This window comes from Tachysurus vachellii, chromosome 2, assembly GCF_030014155.1.
Source record: "Tachysurus vachellii isolate PV-2020 chromosome 2, HZAU_Pvac_v1, whole genome shotgun sequence".
Taxonomy (NCBI): Eukaryota; Metazoa; Chordata; class Actinopteri; order Siluriformes; family Bagridae; genus Tachysurus; species Tachysurus vachellii.
In genome coordinates, this window is record NC_083461.1 from 14,979,392 (window position 1) to 14,997,795 (window position 18,404).

Sequence of the window (18,404 nt, forward strand, 5' to 3'; positions counted from 1 at the left end):
TATTTAGAACACTGATTTATTTAAAATCCTTTATTTACAGTCCAAATTAATTCAAAACATTTAGAAATGTCATGCTTTTACATACACATTCAATGAATATGCAACAGTTGTCTCAGTTTATTGCCTATAAATGCTTAGGCTGTTTTACAGTTTAACATCAGGTAAACCTTTTTAAAAAGGGACAAACTCTGGCCTTAATTTTGATCTAATAACCTAACAGCGACTAACAACAACAAAAAAAGATAGAAAATGAAAGTAGTATAATTAATCTTAGCTTTACCACTATCTTTTGTCTGAAGCATGGTATGCCAATTGCTCATTCTGTTGTTGAGGGTTCTGGTTTGTTGGGTGGTCATTGGACACTTGGTCAGCTACAGTATATGTAACCTGCTATAATACATCAAAATGGGATGGCAGCATATGTAAAAACAAATGAATGTATTTTAATATGTAGTTTGCATTTATGTTTACTGGTTGTAGACTAGTCAGTCACATGCGATCATCACCTGCAGCTTTTCTGGATGAGATACAGGCAAATTCAAAGGAAAAACTTAAACTTATCTTGCTAAGGTAAAGCGACATCACATATCCTGGCACTTTGGCAATGCGTGCCAAGACCACAAAATATGTCTGGAACTTTCCTGGAGGATCAGGGCTGTTGTTTGTTTGAAGTCTCAAAGAATCAATGCAAGATTGGTATTTAATTAGTTATTTTTTTGGTATTTAATTTCTATGAGGATAGAAATTGATCTAAACCATGCCAGGAAAATCCTCCCAACCCCCCGACAGAGCTGTTTTTCCTTGAATTTCTCACCTGCCTGTATTCAGATTTGCGTTTTCGCAAACACCAAAGAAAGGCTAAGTAACATTCTGAGCACTACAATGACTACATCCTAACAGTGCATAGGACACAAATATATACAAAATGTTTCTACAAATCATTGATTACATATTACATTCAATAGGCCAGTATAAAACTAATGTGGAGGTAAACAGTTTCTGTATAAAAGGTATTTCTTTATATCAAACAGCCACTTCTACACTACAGTTCTGGAAGGATATGGCAGTTTTCACTGGATTAAAAAAATGGACATTCATAGACATTGTAAGAACACAAGGGGCCATTAATGCTCAAAATGGGATATGAAAAAAAGCAGAATAAGTGTGTTCACTAAACACTAAAAAAAAATAGAATGCCTTTAAAAAAAAATAGAGGTTCACAAACCATTTCCTCCATTTGTATTGGTTGTAAGGCATCGGTTGTAAGGCATCTGATTGTTGCTGATGTATAGGAGTCCACTCAAAAAGCACCTTAAGAAAGCTCACACAGTGATGGACAAAGTCTGAGGTTTTTGAGATCACAGTGACTCTACACCAACTGAATATTCTGGAGTGTTAATCGCGTATGTTGGATCTACCAATATAATAAATTAGAAGAGTCAAATGCTACTAATAGTACACTCTGTAGTCAACGTATTAGCAAACAGATCGCCAACTGAATCAACAGCTTCCTTGATACCTTGAATTCTTCTTTCCCTTTCTCTGTTGCTGGAAAAAAGCAAAAGGCAAACAGTATTTTAGAACGTACCCACTACATACACAGGTAACTGTCGTAACTATTACATTCCAAATATTTTGTCAGCATTAGTAGGGTACGATGAAAGGTAAAATGTTATATCATTAAAACTTTAAAACAAGTACATACCTAATGATCTGCCTACACCGGATAAAGAGGACCTGTGGTTTCTTCAATGGGTTCTAAATGATAAGCATGAAGGATTTAATTAGTTATGAAAAGCCCTAAAAAGGTATTCAGGTGTCAGGAATTAGACACAATCTCATTTACTTCATATATTGGTGCTTGTACTCTGATTCTATTTAATCATGCATAATACAAACAACAGAAAAGCTCCTTTTGTGTTGATCTGTTTAATTCTTACCGCTTAAAGTCCTTTTGGACTTGCATTGATGTACTAGTACTCCAATGAGCAAGGCTCCGAAAACAACCACAGCTGCCAGCACTGAGAAACTGGTAATGGCTGCTACTCTCCAGGAATCATGGTGCTCGACTGGTGGGCCTGTTAAACACAGGACAATATAGATTAGATGAGTTTTATTTGCTTTTAGGAATTTATATAAAGAGATAAAGCACTTCTTTATTTTAGCATAATGCTGTTAATGCTTTCAACTACTACTGTTCGATCCACTCCTAATGCATTTATTAAAAGCACAATAAAATGCTTTTGATAGGCTTACTATGAACAGTTCTCTATTACTGGCAGAATTCTAAAAAAAAAACTAACTCACATGTGTTACATGATGGGGTTTTGGGGAACTGTATGCATGTAGAACAAGGCACACAATCACCCAGATCGCTGTTAAAGAACTCTGACTGTGTACAGGAGTAACCTGTATGAAGAAAAATGTACAATAATAAGAACAGGTTTATACATATTTTAGTGCAATAATTAACTGTGAATAAATTGAGTATCACAAGTGTCAAACTATAATGAAAGAACTTCAGAGACCTGTGTTTCAGTTCTAATTCATATGAAATGAGCTGGGAAATTCCGCTCTAGTGATGTGGTGGAGCACTTGAGTTGAAATGCTATTACTCAGCCTTCAAGAGTGTAAGCAGAGATTTGTCTGTATGAATGTTTGACCAGATTGTGATGCAGCTCCTGACAGCTTAGACAGGAACATTGCAAGCACGGAGTTAAGTGACTTCATAGGAATCTGAACCCCAGTTCTACCACAGATGATTTTCACCTTGTACACAAGCTTCTGACGCAAATTTGCAACTAAACCGAAATTCTTGTGGTTAGACGTCTCCCACAGAGTTCACCATAATCATTATGTCACAGGTGACAATACTGCAAAATAATATTCTACTATACAGGTTAAGATTGCTGTGAAAATATATTAAAAACAAATACTTTATATATACAGTATGTAGGTATAAATAAAGCAAAGTCGGTACTGCACGGACAATCCTTAAAAAATATTTCTGATCATTTAAAATAAAATTTACAAAAGCAGCTGGGTAAAGAATGAGTTAAAATGAGACTTCCTGTGAACTTTGAAGTCAGCAATTCAACTTACTGTGAAGTCAGCAATGAATGAGATTAGTATGAAACAGGTAACTCCACTCAACTACCTATACTGAAAAAAAAACACCTTTACTCGGCTTATGTTGTCTTTCACACCTGCACAAATCTATTGATGTAATTTTGGATGATTTATAGACATTTCCAATGGTTCATCTCAGCATTAATTGTAATGACCTGTACAGCATTTGGTGCAGTTGTATTAGAAATGTGTGTGTGTGTGTGTGTGTGTGTGTGTGTGTGTACATAGGATTATCATAGTGTATCATAGGATTATCATATTATAGTGTCTATGACATGAAGTATTAGTGTTGTATGTAGTAAAATGTGTAAACATACTCTAAGAGTTCATTTGGTGTTTAATGTGTTCCATTACGTTGCCTCATGAATAAACAGGAGACAACTAATGAAGTGCAGCCTAAACCACACAAAGTGTATTTGGAGAATAAACATCTTCCCAGGCTGCGTATTGTCTAAAGATTTTCTCATTACATTTGCTGCTCTGCTCCACCCTGGAATCTGTTCCAGATCTCCACAAACTTCACATCTAATGGCCAAGAAGCTGAGGCTGTATCCCAAACCGCTACACACTCCCTACACTATGTGCACTACGTCCAATAAGTAAAAGCTCCCAGATCCTGAGTAGTACACTACATGTGGGATATGGAGGCATTTGGGGATGTGGCCTGAGCGCGCAGGAACATCAGCTCATGCTGCGTGACGGAATGAAACAAGGCCATCGGAATGCGGAACCGGTGGGAACTCCAGCTGCTAAAGGAAACGACTCCATACGACGAGGAACTTTACGAGCCGAGCCATGTTCATCTAACGTGACCGTAAACCGGGACGCTGTTTTTAATCAATCACTATTTTGTACCTGCTATTGAAACTATCACATGCTCTCAAATAGACCAAACACACACTTTGGTGAACGTACACAATGTTAAATAATCCAAATACATGGAATATATGAATTAAGCCAAAGGATATTCTTACTTTTTTCCGCCTTTGTTCCACTTAAATGGGTTCCAGCCACGAGAACCAAGCAGAGGGTACGGAAAAGAGTGCCGATATCCATTGAGCTTCGTATAGTCAAATTTCAGTGTGTGTGAAATGTGAAGTGTGAAAGCGGCGGCTGATGTGGAGCGTTAGAGCGCAGAGCAGCGCAGCGCAGCGCAGAGCGCATGTGAGTCAGTCATGGCGAGAGTGGGCCTTGTTTTAACAGCGCCCACACCCACGCTCTGGCTACAGCTCCTATGACTCATTTCCTCTTCACTGCACTGAGATTGGCTTTGTATACAGCGAACAGCTTTTCTGGAGAACAGTTTTCAGTGACACTGTAGGACATCCCGTAACGGTGTTTGGCTCCACTAAAGTGCTAGACTGAGTTACCACAAGTTTACATGAAACTTACCAGTTATGGAAATAACACAGTTGCGTGGGTTAAACTATGGGTTATACTTTTTAAAATTATTTTTCTAACATATTTTGCCCACGTATTTTTTTTTAGATATTAAACAGACACTGAACCTAATTAAAAAACTATTGTAAGAGGCTTGAAGAAGTTTGAGAAGGACAGAAGGAACAGACCCCAGACTTTCATAATACCATGTGAGGCCCGATGGGCTCGTTAAAGTCACCACACCCAGTGACGCCACGCGCTGAAGCTGCGCCAAAGCGCAGTCTGACAAACAGCCCTGTCTCACAGCCCTGGGGTGGGATTATTACCATCACTAGGAAAAAACACACACGTTTCTTAGCAACACAGACGTAACAAAATGAAGAAAGAAGAGAAAAGTTTTTCCACTGAACATAAATGGGCAACACTGAACTACAGATGCAGAGCATTTATGTACTTTCATTATTTTCTAGGCAATAGTTGAATAAATAATGCTCCTTTTATTCAGGTTGACATTTGTCATTCTTATTAATAAGGCCCATAGCTATACATGTAAAGTATAACGTTTTTTTTTTTTTTGTTTCAGACTGTAAAGCCTGATGACATCCGCATTTTAACATTTAAATGAACTCCATTTTAAGACTGAATGTCATTTGCATTTAGACCATGTAAATGCCATCATGCATATAGCTTATCTGAATCAAAGCCAAATAAAAGAAAACATGCTGCTCAAACAAAAAAACCGACACATCAGGCTGTAAATCATTAGTGCTAAATTATTTGGTTTAAATATATCTCTTAGACATTTTTTTTCTTAATAGCATGATCATAAACAATGATGAATACATTGTGCCTTGAGCTTGCTTTGTGGCCCAAAATGTAATCTTACATTACAGTTAATGGGCTTAGATCCTCTCCCAGTCTTATGGATTTAGTATTTAGTACAAGCCAAACAGCATAATCAAATATCAATAATAACTCAGTGTAGACGTCCATATTCATATTTTGTAGGTCATCTAATAACTTCTCACTGAAAACCCCTGCATGCAAACAAATCCTTATCTTCTAAGACCCACATGACGGTAGAAGGAAACTCCACCTAAGTTGCTAGCCTCTTGGGGGCTGTGATGATAAAGACACGATGGTCAAGCATGTATAATTTTTAAGAAAAGTTAAAAGAGTGATGATGCTTATTCCCCAAATTGTCCTAGATGGGACTGGCATCGCCATATCTGTCATCAAATAGATTGATCAATGCTGTCCTTTATTTAGAGGTTTATCTAAATAGAAAACAATAATTAAACATTACACCAGTCAAACTTCTCTATTAGACAAGCTTCTGATTCTCATCACTGAACAAGCCTGTGAGCTTCTGGCTTTTTTTTTTTCTGGAAACTTGATGGTGTCACTGCAGTAGAGGTATCCGAGCCGTTCCTTTGGCCCAGTCTGCACTGGTTTAAGATGTTTAAAGCACTCAGTCAGAAACCACAAAGCAAAACATGACATCAAAAAAAACTGAATCTTGGATTTACTGTACTCTGTAAATGGATTGAACACATGACTACCAGAAGGAAAGGACTACCAAGCAGGAAAACTGTCTGTCTGTTACACTGTGCAAAATATTACACACTGGTACAATTAAATTGTACTAAAATTGTAAGTGAGACTGCAATGATGAGTGTTCCAAGAGACATTCATAAAGCAAATGCATGTAGTTAAAAAAAAAAAAAAAAAAAAAAAAAAAAAAAAAATTAACTTACACAACATTTAAAGGACTATTAAGCAAATGGAAATACAACCTATAAGCTTCAGTATGATAGCTATAAACAAGCACTTGTGTGCTATTGGCTGTAATAGTCACACCACCACCACATTCAGTCTGCAGACTTGCTGTCTATTTGGTCACTAGCACCGACTACTCATAGATCTAATGGAAATGGCATTCAAGCAAAGAACGATGCCACATCCGCACTTAAATCCAAATTCACATCGCGTTACTGTTCATTGAGTTAATTATCCCATCTTGGACTTAAGTGATGTAAATACGATGGAAGTCATTGGCTCCAAAAGCAGCATTGCACTTAGGACATTTCCTTTGCCGTGTGTCATAGCGTGTCTTCAAGCACTCGTAACAGAAGACATGGAAACACTTTGTAAGCACAGTCTCCTTATCCCGGGTGTTACAACAGGGGCAACGCAGCTTAGCCTGATGACACAATTTAGTTAGAGTCAGTAACAATACGGTGTCAAAACAAGTAATCAAAAATAAGTTTCATCAAGTTTTAATCAAAAGTTTCTAAGGTGAATACTACTGAGAATCTAAACTGTGTATCTGTGTATTTCCTTTACCTTATACTGATTGATTTCTTCTTGAAGGATCTCATCTGCATCAGTATACATCTCCACCTTCTTCTGTTTCTCCAGCTTTCGGCGGAGTCTTGACAAGTCCTCCTGAAAGACATGCAGCACCAGGATGCATAAGAGGGATTCTCATACGTTTCAGTATTTGTTTTCTTGTGTGCGTGTGTCTCATTTCTACCTGTGCTCGTTTAAGGTTGCCACTCTCCCGTTCACGTGCACTGCGGTTTTCCAGTACTGAGGCCTGGATCTCCCTCAGCTTGGCCTGAGTGTGCTCCAGTTGCACCTTTAAGTCCTCAGCCAGCTGCGCTGCTTCTACTGCCTGAGCCACAGAGTAAAAGTTAGAATGCACAGCTCTACAGCACATACATTCTTAACAACAATCAGGAACATGATGCATGTGTGATGTATTTCTTACTTTACGCTTATTGAGTTCTAGAGCTTGCGTGCGTAGTGCTAACTCTTTTTCCAGAGTAGCCAGTGAGCTTTGTAAGATGCCTTCCTTTTCCTCCAGTTTTTGCACAACCAACAACTGAGCATCAACCTTAGAGGAACAGAAAAGAGCCTTGCTTACTTTCACATTGCTGACACAGAAACATGAGCTATACACATAAATAGAGATAGCAAGCTTTGCTTTTTTGCATACCTGGGTTTTGAAGGTGAGCACCTGGTCAGCCAGTTCTTCTTTCTCCTCTCTCAACAGTTTATAGATCTGGTTGGATTTGATCCTCTCACTCATTAGTTTGAAGTTGGCATCATCTTTCTCACGCAGCTGCTGCATTAAACGACTGTTCTGTTCCTGCATGTCTTCAAAAGCCTGACCCGTCACATCCATCTCACTTAGCAGGGCTTCCTCCTCCTGAGCACAGCAATGTATATGTGATTAAAGCTTTCAGCACTAGTGAAATAATAAGTAAATTATACTGTATATTACAGTACATTATGACCAATTCTGATGGAAAACGGTATACAGAACATATAGCAGAACCAAACATACCTGTTTAGTGGCTGTGAGCTTCTTTTGCAGATGTTCAATGGTCTCCTCTGCCACACGAAGCTTCCTCAGAGCATCTTCATCAGCCAGCTTCTTACTCTCCTTCCTCTCCCTCTCCTCTAACTCTCGGACCCGCTGCCTCAGCTCATCCACCTGCAAGAGAAATACAACGTTCACCAAACATCTGTTTTGCTTGCATGGATATCTGTATTTTATGCATGGATAAAACAGGGTGGTGGAATTTAATCTGATGGCTGTGCAGACCTCTGCTTTTGATTTCCTCTCGGCTGCCATGAGCTGTACTTTGTCTCTTTGCTCTTTTGGCGCAGACTTGTACATGTCTAGCAGCAGCTTCATCTCCTTCTGAGACTCCTGTGCTTTTCTGACACAAACACACAAAGTAATGAATTTTACATGAATACCACTCAGCATTCTTAAGCTTATGCATATTTGAGACTGATTAGAACAATTTTTAAAACAATTTTAGTTAGTAATTCAACAGCATACTGGGCGACGGGCTGGATTTCAGTTAACAATATTAAGGTATGTTCATTGTTGTTATAATGAATACTACTGATGATAACAATAATACATTTAGGGTATAGTTATATTCTCATATTGATATCTCATCTGTTTAATGAGCCCATCTGAGTACAGACTTCTTATAACTTGAACAGATATAAATTAGGATGTAACTTGGCAAATAACGTAACCTTTTTCTTAGAACTATATCTATAAAACTACCCATTTCCAGATTTTTGTATATCAATATCCATTGATTTCTGTAATGAAAGCAATATGATCACAAAAGAATGCAGAACTATGACACTGATAATCGTTTGAGAAAATTTGAGATGTTTTCTCTGGTAATGCATTCAAGAGAGAAATGCAATGCATTATGCCAAAACCATTTATTTTTTTTATTTATTTTTTAAACACACAAAAAAAGATATTTCTAAAGCACAGCCCTAAAGCAACAACATTCCAATGAAATTCCTGCAAATAAGATAGGCACATTTTGTTTCCTTGTCACCAAAATATCAGACAACCCATCAAATAGTAACAGGCCCACAGACTACTAGACCATTCTAAAATGTATGACTTTTGAACATACCCAATGTACTTTCTTGAGACACACACATACATAAACACACTCACACATACACACACAAACACACTCACACACTCACACATACACACACACAAACACACTCACACATACACACATATACACACACACGCACATATACACACACATATACATACACACACACACACACACACACACACACACGAGTGTGAGTTTGCATACATTTTGTAACTGAAAAGAGATTTATCAGAGCCTGTTCTAGTGTATAAATACAGAGGCATACTTGAGCTCTGTTCGGAGCATCTTCAGTGTATCCGAGTCTTTTCTCTTCAGCTCCTCACTGCGCTGTCTTTCCCTTTCTCGCTCTCTCTCTCGCTCCCTCTCCACTTCTCTTTCACGTTCTCGAGCTCGTTGCCTCTCCAGCTCTCTTCTCCTTTCCTCCTCTTCGTCTTGGTCATCCTCTTCCTCCTTTTTCACATCTAGACCGCCGTCATTCACACTCTCCTCCAACGTTAGCATACTGCCATTGTCTCCACTCTGGCACTTCATCTGAATAATAGAATGATGGTAATTACCATTGTTCACAATAATGCTAAACATATGTGGACGTCTGATCATCACATCCATATGTGCTTTTTGAAGATCAAATTCCAAAACAATAGGCATTAATATGCATATGGTAACCCTTTTGCTTCTAAAACAGCCTCCACTCATCTAGGAATGCTTTTCACTAAATTGTGGACAAAAAGTGGGGATTTGCTTGTCAGGGCATTGTGCAGGATATTTTCACTGCGACCATGATCCTAAACCTGACTTTGTGCAAACGGACATGCTGGAACAGGTTTGAGCCCCATATTTCAACTGATCTTCGTGGTAGCAGTTTGGTGAAGAACCACATGTGGGTGTGGTGTTCAGGCGGCCATATATTTTTGGCCATATTGTGTAATTCATTCAACGATTTCAATATGCACTTTAGGTTTTTATTTTCAATAAATAGCCTATAATAATCAACATAAAAGTTACTTATATTTGCTAGAAATCTCTTCCTAAGTTACAAAGAATGTAGGAACCCAACCTTGTTGATCTCTGCCTGAGTCTCACGTAACTTCCTCTTGTATCTCTGCACATCCCCCTTGAGCTGGTGGTTATGGTTTTGAAGGCTGCTGATTAGGTGTCTCATTTCTCTGTTTATTGGACCTACAGCGCAACAACCAGGAAACAATGAAAGATATGACACTGATAAGGAAGTAGAAGTTACAGTATTTGATGCCTGATATGCACTAAACTACTGTGAAACGATTAAACAGCCAGAGAACTGATGACAAGATGCAGTCCCTCCACAGGCTTCCCTGTTCCTTCACAGTTACAGTAAAGCAAACTTGTCTGTTTAGTGCTGTGGAATTTAAACCAACATGCAACTCAAAATTGATTTAATACAGAAAATACAACAACAAAAAAAAATCCACACCTGCTTGTTCGTTGGCCGCAAGGTTCTGTTCAAACTCAATCCGTAGCATTTCGTATTCCTTACGCACTTGAGCTAATGTATCTTCTAACTGGATGACCTCCGTCCGCAACTTCTTCTGAAGAGACAACTCATCGCTCTGAAAAAAAAAAACAATAATTAGCAGAACCAATAATCACAATTAATTTTAAAACTATAATCATATGTAAGAACATGTATAGACTCAGTAATGTTAACATAAAGGTTTAAAACACCGTAACAGTGTCAGTCTGCATTTACCATATTTTTCCAAATGTCAGATTTGATTTAATGCTGTACATAAATGTTATTTTGACTGACATGACAGTGGTGGAAAACATAAGATGCAATTCAACTTAAAGCAAACCACCATCAAGATTTTGCTGTTATGTCATTTAACTTGTCATCAAAACCATGCAGAAAAATTTGTTATGATTAATAGTATTGAAAATGACAAAATAAAGCAGAGCTACACACAGAGTACACAGTTTCCTTTATATTCTGGTACACATGCACTGTATTACACCTACATTTCATTTTGACAAAGCATTATACAGGAATTCTATTATGCTCACCTCCATGTGCTCTATCTGGCGTAGGTGAGCATTTTTGGCAGTAAGCAGCAAAGCCCGGGCCTCATCCAGCTGTGTCTTTACTCCAAGAGACTCGTTATACAACAGAGAGAACTGAGACTGGAGACACTTATACTCCGGTGTTTCCTTCACCACCTCCTCTGGAATGTTCCGAAGGTCCATCTTACACAAAAACAGACACAAGTCTATGTGTATATATAGACTACATACTATATATCTATAAGTCAAACTGCTGTAGGCTAAAATATAAACTTTTATCTTTCCATATATGGACTTCCTTGCAAATAGAAAATCAGACTACACAACGCACGGGTCAATCGAGGCAAGTGCGTTAAAAAGTATGACAGTCATTAACCAACATGAAAAGTGCCGTATATTAAGCATATATAACAATAGAACTACAATGCTAAAAATCCTATATATGCATATCATTCACCACTATGACATATGTGAGACGAAATAGCAATAATCATTTCCAGAAGGCAAAAATTGTTAACATTTCCAGCTTAGTCACTCACTGGACTCCAGTACCTTGAGTTTCTCACTTTCCCGCACTGCCTCCTGTAACTCCTGCTGCAGTTTCTCTAGCTCTGCCATGCGGCTATTGGCCAGCTCCTGGTTCTGCTCCAGCTCTGCATTTAGTGACTCAAACTAAAAACATCATTGTAACATGCATTATCCTGAAGCATATTTCAATAACAAATAGATATTTCTGTATGTTAAAGAATGAAATAATATGTTGATATTATATAAATTACCTTCTGTATGTTGAGAGTAATCTGACCACCAGGTAGGCCACCAGACCTGCCAGAAGCATGGTAGCCTGAATTCAGCTGAGAAGCAGATCGATGGTTATTTTTAATAATGTACATCTTTGTGGCAATAAAAAAAAAATCCAAAAAAGCAAAAATAGCAATTTACATTTATGACATTTGGCAGACGCCTTAATCCAAAGCTTTTAAGTCTCCATCAATGAATACATGAACACTGGTTCACTAGGATCCAGATTTAGGATACAATCAACCTAAAAACCTGTTCTTTCATAAGCATCTTTATCTTCAATTAAAGTATCTTCATAAAAACGTTACATTAATTTTATTTCGGCAAACATCTTATCTTAACTGACCTGTTCAAGGGCCTCTGCTAGGTGCTTATTAAGCTTCTGCTCTCTCTTGCGTAGTTTCTCGATGTCCCATTGCAGGTCCTCTACAGCTGTCTCCATCTCAGTAACCTTTGTCTCAGAGCTGGTCACTTTATCAACCAATTCATTATACTGCAGGGAAAAGAACAGGAGAGAATGTTTTAAATAGAAGTGCAACATGTAATGGTATATTCTTGGGAAGCAATAATACTTCTGCTTGATTTTTTGTTTCTACGAGAAAAGAAATATTTAAAAGCACATTTGTCTGGTACAGTTATTCAATGTGGGAAAAAGTTTATTACAGAACCTGATATTTGAGATCAACAACTAAGAAATTTCTACTTATTGGCTAAAAACAAAACAAAACAAAAAAAACATGATCTGAAATATCATCTCTTATTTTGTCATGTCTGAGTCTGCATAATGATTATGTCAACGATGAGCTGTGCTGCTACATAGACCCCTTAATATTATTTGTCTTTCATCAATAGCCTTAACAAGTTCAGCATTATACCCCCCACTATCACTTTAGTGCTAAATTTAAATAATTTAAATTACAAACAGACATTGGCAATAATGTTTTACTTAGAAACAAACAAACAAACAAAAAAACAAGCAACAACAACACACAGCTAATACACAAACCTCCAGTGACATTTTGTGGTGTCTTCCTTGAAGTGAGGAAGCAAGATCTTTTAATTTATTATTCTCCTCTAGTAGACTGCGATTCGTGACAACGACCTCTCGTTGACTGTCGGCTTCAATTACTAATAAAGGAAAATGAATAAAAACGTTAAGTATTTATTCACCTATGTCTTAATTAATTATTCAGAGGTCAATTCACATAAACCAGTTATGAAGATCACAGTATAAATAAAAGCATGTGCAAACACATTGTGATCAAAATGAAAACTAGACTGATGTATATAAAAAAAAGGGGTTGATTAATACTGTGCATATATTTACATACAGCCTTTTACACAGGGATTTGTTCAATCACAGATCTGTTCCTGCTAAACGTGAGGAAAAGCCCCCAGCACTACTTAAATCCCATACAAGTACATCCCTGAAACATTAGCTTCAGACTGAGAGGGAAAATGAAGATATGAGTGAATTAAAACATATTACCTGCCGCTTGAGTACGGCTACAGAGATCTTCAATGCTGCTGTGCAAACGGTCAAAGATGCAGACTATGCATGCAACAGCACTTTTGCTGAACTGCATCCTGTCCTGCAGCTGCAGACTGAGCTCCTCTTCACTGCTGATATTCAGAATGGTGAGGAAAGCCTTTGCACTTTCGCTCAATGGGGGAGGTGGAGGAGGGGCTACAAATGGCAAATAAATTAAGAAAAATTCATTGTGTTCTTTGCAAAAAACCTCATTAAAATGAAGGAAACATAAAAAGAAAATGTTTGTTTACCAGCAATTCCATCCATAACAGGCATCTCTGGCGGTTTCTCTGCTGCGTTAGACTGCTCCTGTTCCTTATCCTGTTCCAGCAGCTGTTGGTCAGACTGCTGCTGCTGTTCCTCCTCATCTGCTGGAGGTGGAGGCTGAGGAAGGCCAACTTCTCCTTCCAGTGAAGCTGGCAGAGAAACTGGAATATCAGGGGCAGGCAAGGGGGCAGTTGCAGGATCAGGGGCAGAGGCAGATGCTGGAGGACTAACAGGGGTCTGTGCGGGCACTGGAACAGCCTTCGGTTCAACTCGCTGCAGTAACTCTTGAACATTTTCATCCAGCTGTGTAAACAGAGACAATGTTTCATATTCATAACAGTGTTGTTTTTACACCAAAAAAAACAAAAAACAAAACACCACCACGTTTGCCAAGAAAGACACCAGTTCCCTTCTCTCAAGAGCCCCGACAAGCCCACTGAACACCGTTGGGATGAAGTGGGTTGCCAGGTCTCCTTTTCTTACCTCATTAGTGACCCCACTAATGCTCTCATGATTAAATGTACAAACCCCACAGACTCACTCCTAAATGTAGTATAAAGCCTTTCTAGAAGAGTGGAAGTTATTATAACAGCAAAAGGTGTTCAACAGGCACATACAAGTGTGATATCCAGAAACCTTTGGCAGATAGTGTAGAGAGACAGATTGATTTATTGATCATTTCAGGCAATGTGTGGGAATTTGCATCACTGAGACTCCTACATGTCTCTTTCTATGGTCTCTCTTTTATGGAAGTTAGGCAGCAGTTAGTATGCATCTTATAAGAGCAGTGTGAGAAATAACAGAAGTAATGTAAAGAAACACACCCACATTTAAAAGACTTTCTAAAGTCTGATATAAATTCTAGAGGCTACAGTTTCTGGGGTTTCTTTTACTAGAGTACTGGTGCAGTATATTAAAGAACTTATAAACTACAAATAAAGTGTAACGGCACATCACAAATCACGTTTATTCACTATTCTTTTCCATTTTGTACTATAAATAGCTTGATTAGTTCCAACAAGATGATGTGCACTTTATCAAACGAAAAAGCAATGTGCATCCGACACAACAGGATAAGACATCTTACAATAATAAAATGTCTTTTAAATTAACCCACATTGTGTGATGTATTTATGTTAAATCACCATTGAATGGGAAACAGCTTATTCTTCCAGTTATTATAAAAAGGTAGTGTTTCATTTGAGAAGATACAACCCCTGTAATATTTATTCACTAGACAGTAGACATGAACTGTGTGGTAAGTCACATGGGACGCAACTTAAGACAGACTTCAGACAAATTTAATGTTCTGTTTTACACATACAGTGATACCTCAAGATACGAGTGCTTTAACATACGGATTTTATGAGATACGAGCTGTGATTCGACCATATCTTTGGCTTGAGATACGAGCAAATTTTTGAGATACGAGCATCTGAGCCGCTGCCGCCGCAACAAAGATCCCCAACAACCACGTGTGCTCTGTTTCCCCCACCTCAGCTTCCAGCGTCTCACTCGGTTAAAGCCGCCTTTCCACTGCACACGACAAACGACGGCCGATAAACAGGAAGTCATTCATTCAGTCATTCAGGAGAGTTGCAAAGGCGCTGCGTGAGGTGCCGACCATCTGCGGATCCGTAATCTTCGGATCCGTTTTAAGCGTTGGATCCGTTAAAAAATTGTGCTTGTGCGACTACACCGCATCTGATATGCCGACCGGACAGGTTTTTATTAAAACGACCGGCAGATGTTAGTGAGGAAAAAGTGACAAAAAAGGCAAAAACAAGTGAAGAGAAAAGCGATGAAGAAAATTAAGCAAAATAAATGTAAAGAAAACAGAAACTGTAGCAATTAAGTTCAGTTACGTTAAGAGAAATCAAGCATTGCGTTAGTTCTGGCAGGCCACGTCGTCAAGCGTGCATCAGCTGTTAATCAGCTGTCCACGACGTGCACCAATCCGGTTACGACATCCATATTACCCGACCATTTAAATTCCCATTCATTGAACCGCTTTCTAGCGCTCTGCTGCTGCGATTTAAACTCCCTCCTCCAACCCTGACTGCACCATGCCGGAACCTGTGTTCATTGTACCAGTTTACGTCATAAATCTTCACATATTTTTCTCTCTCTCTCTCTCTCTAATTATTTAATTATTTATTTATCCATTTATTATTTTCCTTTCCTATTTTTAACTATATGCATGATTAATGGTTCTGTTATACAGGGGTCTATTCTATTTTCTAGTTGCTGCTCTCCCCGCTCTAAATGAAATTAGTTAAGTTCCATTTAAGTGTAAAGTAGCATTAAGAGTGCGAGTAAGTGAACGAAAGTGAAAGTTTAACTCCTCCTAACTCCTCCGCCTGTTTACTCCTCCCTCAACACCTCCGTGCGCATCTTCCGTAAAGTAAAACCAGTTTATGTTTTTATACAATATTTGTCATTTATAAATACAGGTACTGTACATTTTTCATATTCAAAACACAAACAAAACAACTGGAGTGGAATTTTGCGAGCTGGAACGGATTAATGGGATTTCAATTCATTTAAATGGGGAAAATTGCTTTGAGATATGAGGAATTTGAGATACAAGCAAAGTCACGGAACTAATTAAACTTGTATCTTGAGGTATCACTGTATGCTATTTTAAAGCTAAGATTTTTTTTTTTTTTTAAATAACCTTAACTAGTGATTTTACAAAATATACCTACAAAATAAGAGGGGAACATTTCTTCTATATACATGTACAGCCGCATTCTCTACCTACATATCCCTGGTCCTGCCATAAACATGCAGGCACCACAATGAAACCTTAGTCTGTGGAAATAATCACTTCTGGCCAGGTCACCTCACACAACTACGATCACCATTCATTAATATCTATATCCAGCCATATTCAGAAGTATAAAAAATAGGTTTTCAACCAATAGCAGAAGAGAAGGTGCACGATAAACAGAGACGGTAAACCATATTTCAATTTAATTAGATTAACAGAAAACTTGGAAAGATCAAGCTGGAAACTTGTACTGAACCTGAAATTGTGTACATAATGTACAGTCATTAAAATATCATCCTTTCAAAGTCTACACAGCTTTAAGTAGCTCTGAAGCATCTGAACACTGTGAGACATGAACCTGATCAACTGATCATACAGTACATGAGGTTGTTTAGTACCTGAGTCCAATAGCGGTTGACTATGAGAAGTGTCGCATCATCAGTCGCCTGTCTTTTTTCCAGCTTCTCGATTTTCTCCCTCAGCTCATCTTCTATAGCCTGCCTCTGCTCGAGGCGCTCCAAGAGCTTCTTGTTCTTAAACTGAATCACCTTCATGTCCATTTCCTCCTGCAAAACACAGCAGAATTTCAGCATGCATCAGTTGAGAGCCTGCTAATTAACCCATTACTTAGTTGGATAAGAATCTCTATGAAGACTAAACGTGAAGGTGCTTACTGTAGAAGAAACACCTCCAATGCGAATAGGTTCAATAAGAGTCGTGGTGGTTTTCTCCTCTTTCTTCATTTTCTTTTCAGGTGGCCCTGGAGGACTGTCCCCTCCAGAGGCTCGCTTACCTCCGGTGCCAGACATGCTTCCCTGATCTGAAACAAAAACAGACAAGTCAATGTTTCTAACTGTCGGGTAACAGCAGCTCTCAAACTATCACCATAGCAACAGTAAAATATTCTCATCAACCCGCGAACCTGTTCTTTAGTCATTAACTAGCTCACAGAGCCGAGTTTACTAGCCTGGGGGATAGATATTTATTATTAATCCGGAGAAACAGATAATAACGACATATAACAAACGTCTAACGTTAATATTGTGCATACAAACAGTTACCGGTAATTATTGAAGCAGCCTGTTAGCTTAGCTGTTAATTTGGCTGATGTATGCTAGCTGTAGGAGTTAGCCAGCTAGCTAGCAAGCGAGAGCTTATCTGTATACACGAATGTTTTTGTTTTTTTTTACCAAAATGAACATCTTATCTCGTTTTGAAGCAATTCATTTTATCTCTAGGTTCGTGTTTTATAGAACAAATACACCCAGTGATAAATAAATAAACTCGACAGTGCACGTCAAGTTGTATAGTAGACGCATCGTAGCGGCAACAAACCTTTGCTAGCCGCAAAGACAGGAAAAGTGAGCAGAAGTGTGAAGAACGCTAAGGAGGAATCATCTCTGCACGCTTCAGAATAAAAGTCACAATTTGACATAATAAATAATAAATAAATAATAAATGAATAATAACGTGATTTTAGAAATGATACAGAAAAATCTGTCTGTCTGTCTGTGTGTCTGTCTGTCTTAGTCAATAAATCAAAACAAAGCAGACTGTAATATCATAGACAAATCAAAAAGCATCTGTTCTTAAAACCTTTTTTTAATGACTGTTACGAGGTGATACTCAAGAGTTCTTCAATACAAATCTTCAATTAATGTAACAGAATTTTTTTTCCTTTCTTATGCAAGGTGTTTTATTAAGTAATCCATTTATTATTTGAGTTAAATTATGTAGAGCATCATCATTATAAAAACAATAACATTAAAAGGAATTAACATATAAACATTAATTAAAAGGAATGCATACATATAAACCTGTAATGACAGGTTGTAAGAACTTTATTATAAGGACTGCTGTTGAAAACTAATCAACCCCTTCTGACAAAACCAAACAGCTGTATGTAATACAGTGTGAAGTATTTCAAAATAAAAGTGCAAACGCCTCAAGTTTTACTTTTTAAAGGTTTCAGTACAGTTATGAAACTGACGTCTGGCTTGTCATGCTGGTTAGGGGTGATCTTCTTTAG

General features: G+C 38.0%; 2 protein-coding genes across 4 annotated transcripts; both read right to left on the reverse strand.

The window, feature by feature from the left end:
- Positions 1-23: 23 nt before the first annotated feature.
- Positions 24-4,358, reverse strand: si:rp71-1c10.7 (uncharacterized). Its single transcript, XM_060858494.1, has 5 exons — positions 4,104-4,358; positions 2,308-2,409; positions 1,941-2,078; positions 1,706-1,758; positions 24-1,548 (listed from the first exon to the last, which is right to left on the reverse strand). Exons 1-4 carry the CDS (start codon positions 4,183-4,185, stop codon positions 1,718-1,720), a joined length of 363 nt encoding a protein of 120 aa, XP_060714477.1. The 5' UTR covers positions 4,186-4,358; the 3' UTR covers positions 24-1,548; positions 1,706-1,717.
- Positions 4,359-6,011: 1,653 nt separating this feature from the next.
- On the reverse strand, positions 6,012-17,748 carry rnf40 (ring finger protein 40). Of its 3 annotated transcripts, none has more exons than XM_060858523.1 (20): positions 17,711-17,748; positions 17,050-17,195; positions 16,774-16,941; positions 13,587-13,905; positions 13,294-13,491; positions 12,811-12,932; positions 12,151-12,297; positions 11,783-11,857; positions 11,556-11,675; positions 11,007-11,186; positions 10,417-10,552; positions 10,024-10,145; positions 9,232-9,497; positions 8,123-8,240; positions 7,862-8,011; positions 7,511-7,723; positions 7,283-7,408; positions 7,046-7,186; positions 6,856-6,957; positions 6,012-6,712 (listed from the first exon to the last, which is right to left on the reverse strand). In XM_060858523.1, the coding sequence occupies exons 2-20, from the start codon at positions 17,182-17,184 to the stop codon at positions 6,536-6,538; spliced, it is 3,015 nt and encodes a 1,004-aa protein (XP_060714506.1). In that variant the 5' UTR covers positions 17,185-17,195; positions 17,711-17,748; the 3' UTR covers positions 6,012-6,535. The 3 variants fall into 3 exon arrangements, with proteins under 3 accessions (XP_060714506.1, XP_060714489.1, XP_060714497.1); XM_060858506.1 differs by lacking the exon at positions 17,711-17,748 and adding an exon at positions 17,566-17,695; XM_060858514.1 differs by lacking the exon at positions 17,711-17,748 and adding an exon at positions 17,437-17,577.
- Positions 17,749-18,404: the final 656 nt, after the last annotated feature.

Excerpts from the sequence above, each read along its gene's own strand:
- si:rp71-1c10.7 (XM_060858494.1), bottom strand. The coding sequence starts at position 4,185 with ATGGATATCGGCACTCTTTTCCGTACCCTCTGCTTGGTTCTCGTGGCT. Across the intron at positions 2,410-4,103 it reads TGGAACAAAGGCGGAAAAAA|GTTACTCCTGTACACAGTCA; the intron begins GTAAGAATATCC and ends TTCTTCATACAG. Across the intron at positions 2,079-2,307 it reads AACCCCATCATGTAACACAT|GCCCACCAGTCGAGCACCAT; the intron begins GTGAGTTAGTTT and ends TGTGTTTAACAG.
- rnf40 (XM_060858523.1), bottom strand. The coding sequence starts at position 17,184 with ATGTCTGGCACCGGAGGTAAGCGAGCCTCTGGAGGGGACAGTCCTCCA. Across the intron at positions 8,241-9,231 it reads ATGCTCCGAACAGAGCTCAA|AAAAGCACAGGAGTCTCAGA; the intron begins GTATGCCTCTGT and ends TGTTTGTGTCAG. Across the intron at positions 7,724-7,861 it reads AGCTCACAGCCACTAAACAG|GAGGAGGAAGCCCTGCTAAG; the intron begins GTATGTTTGGTT and ends TGCTGTGCTCAG.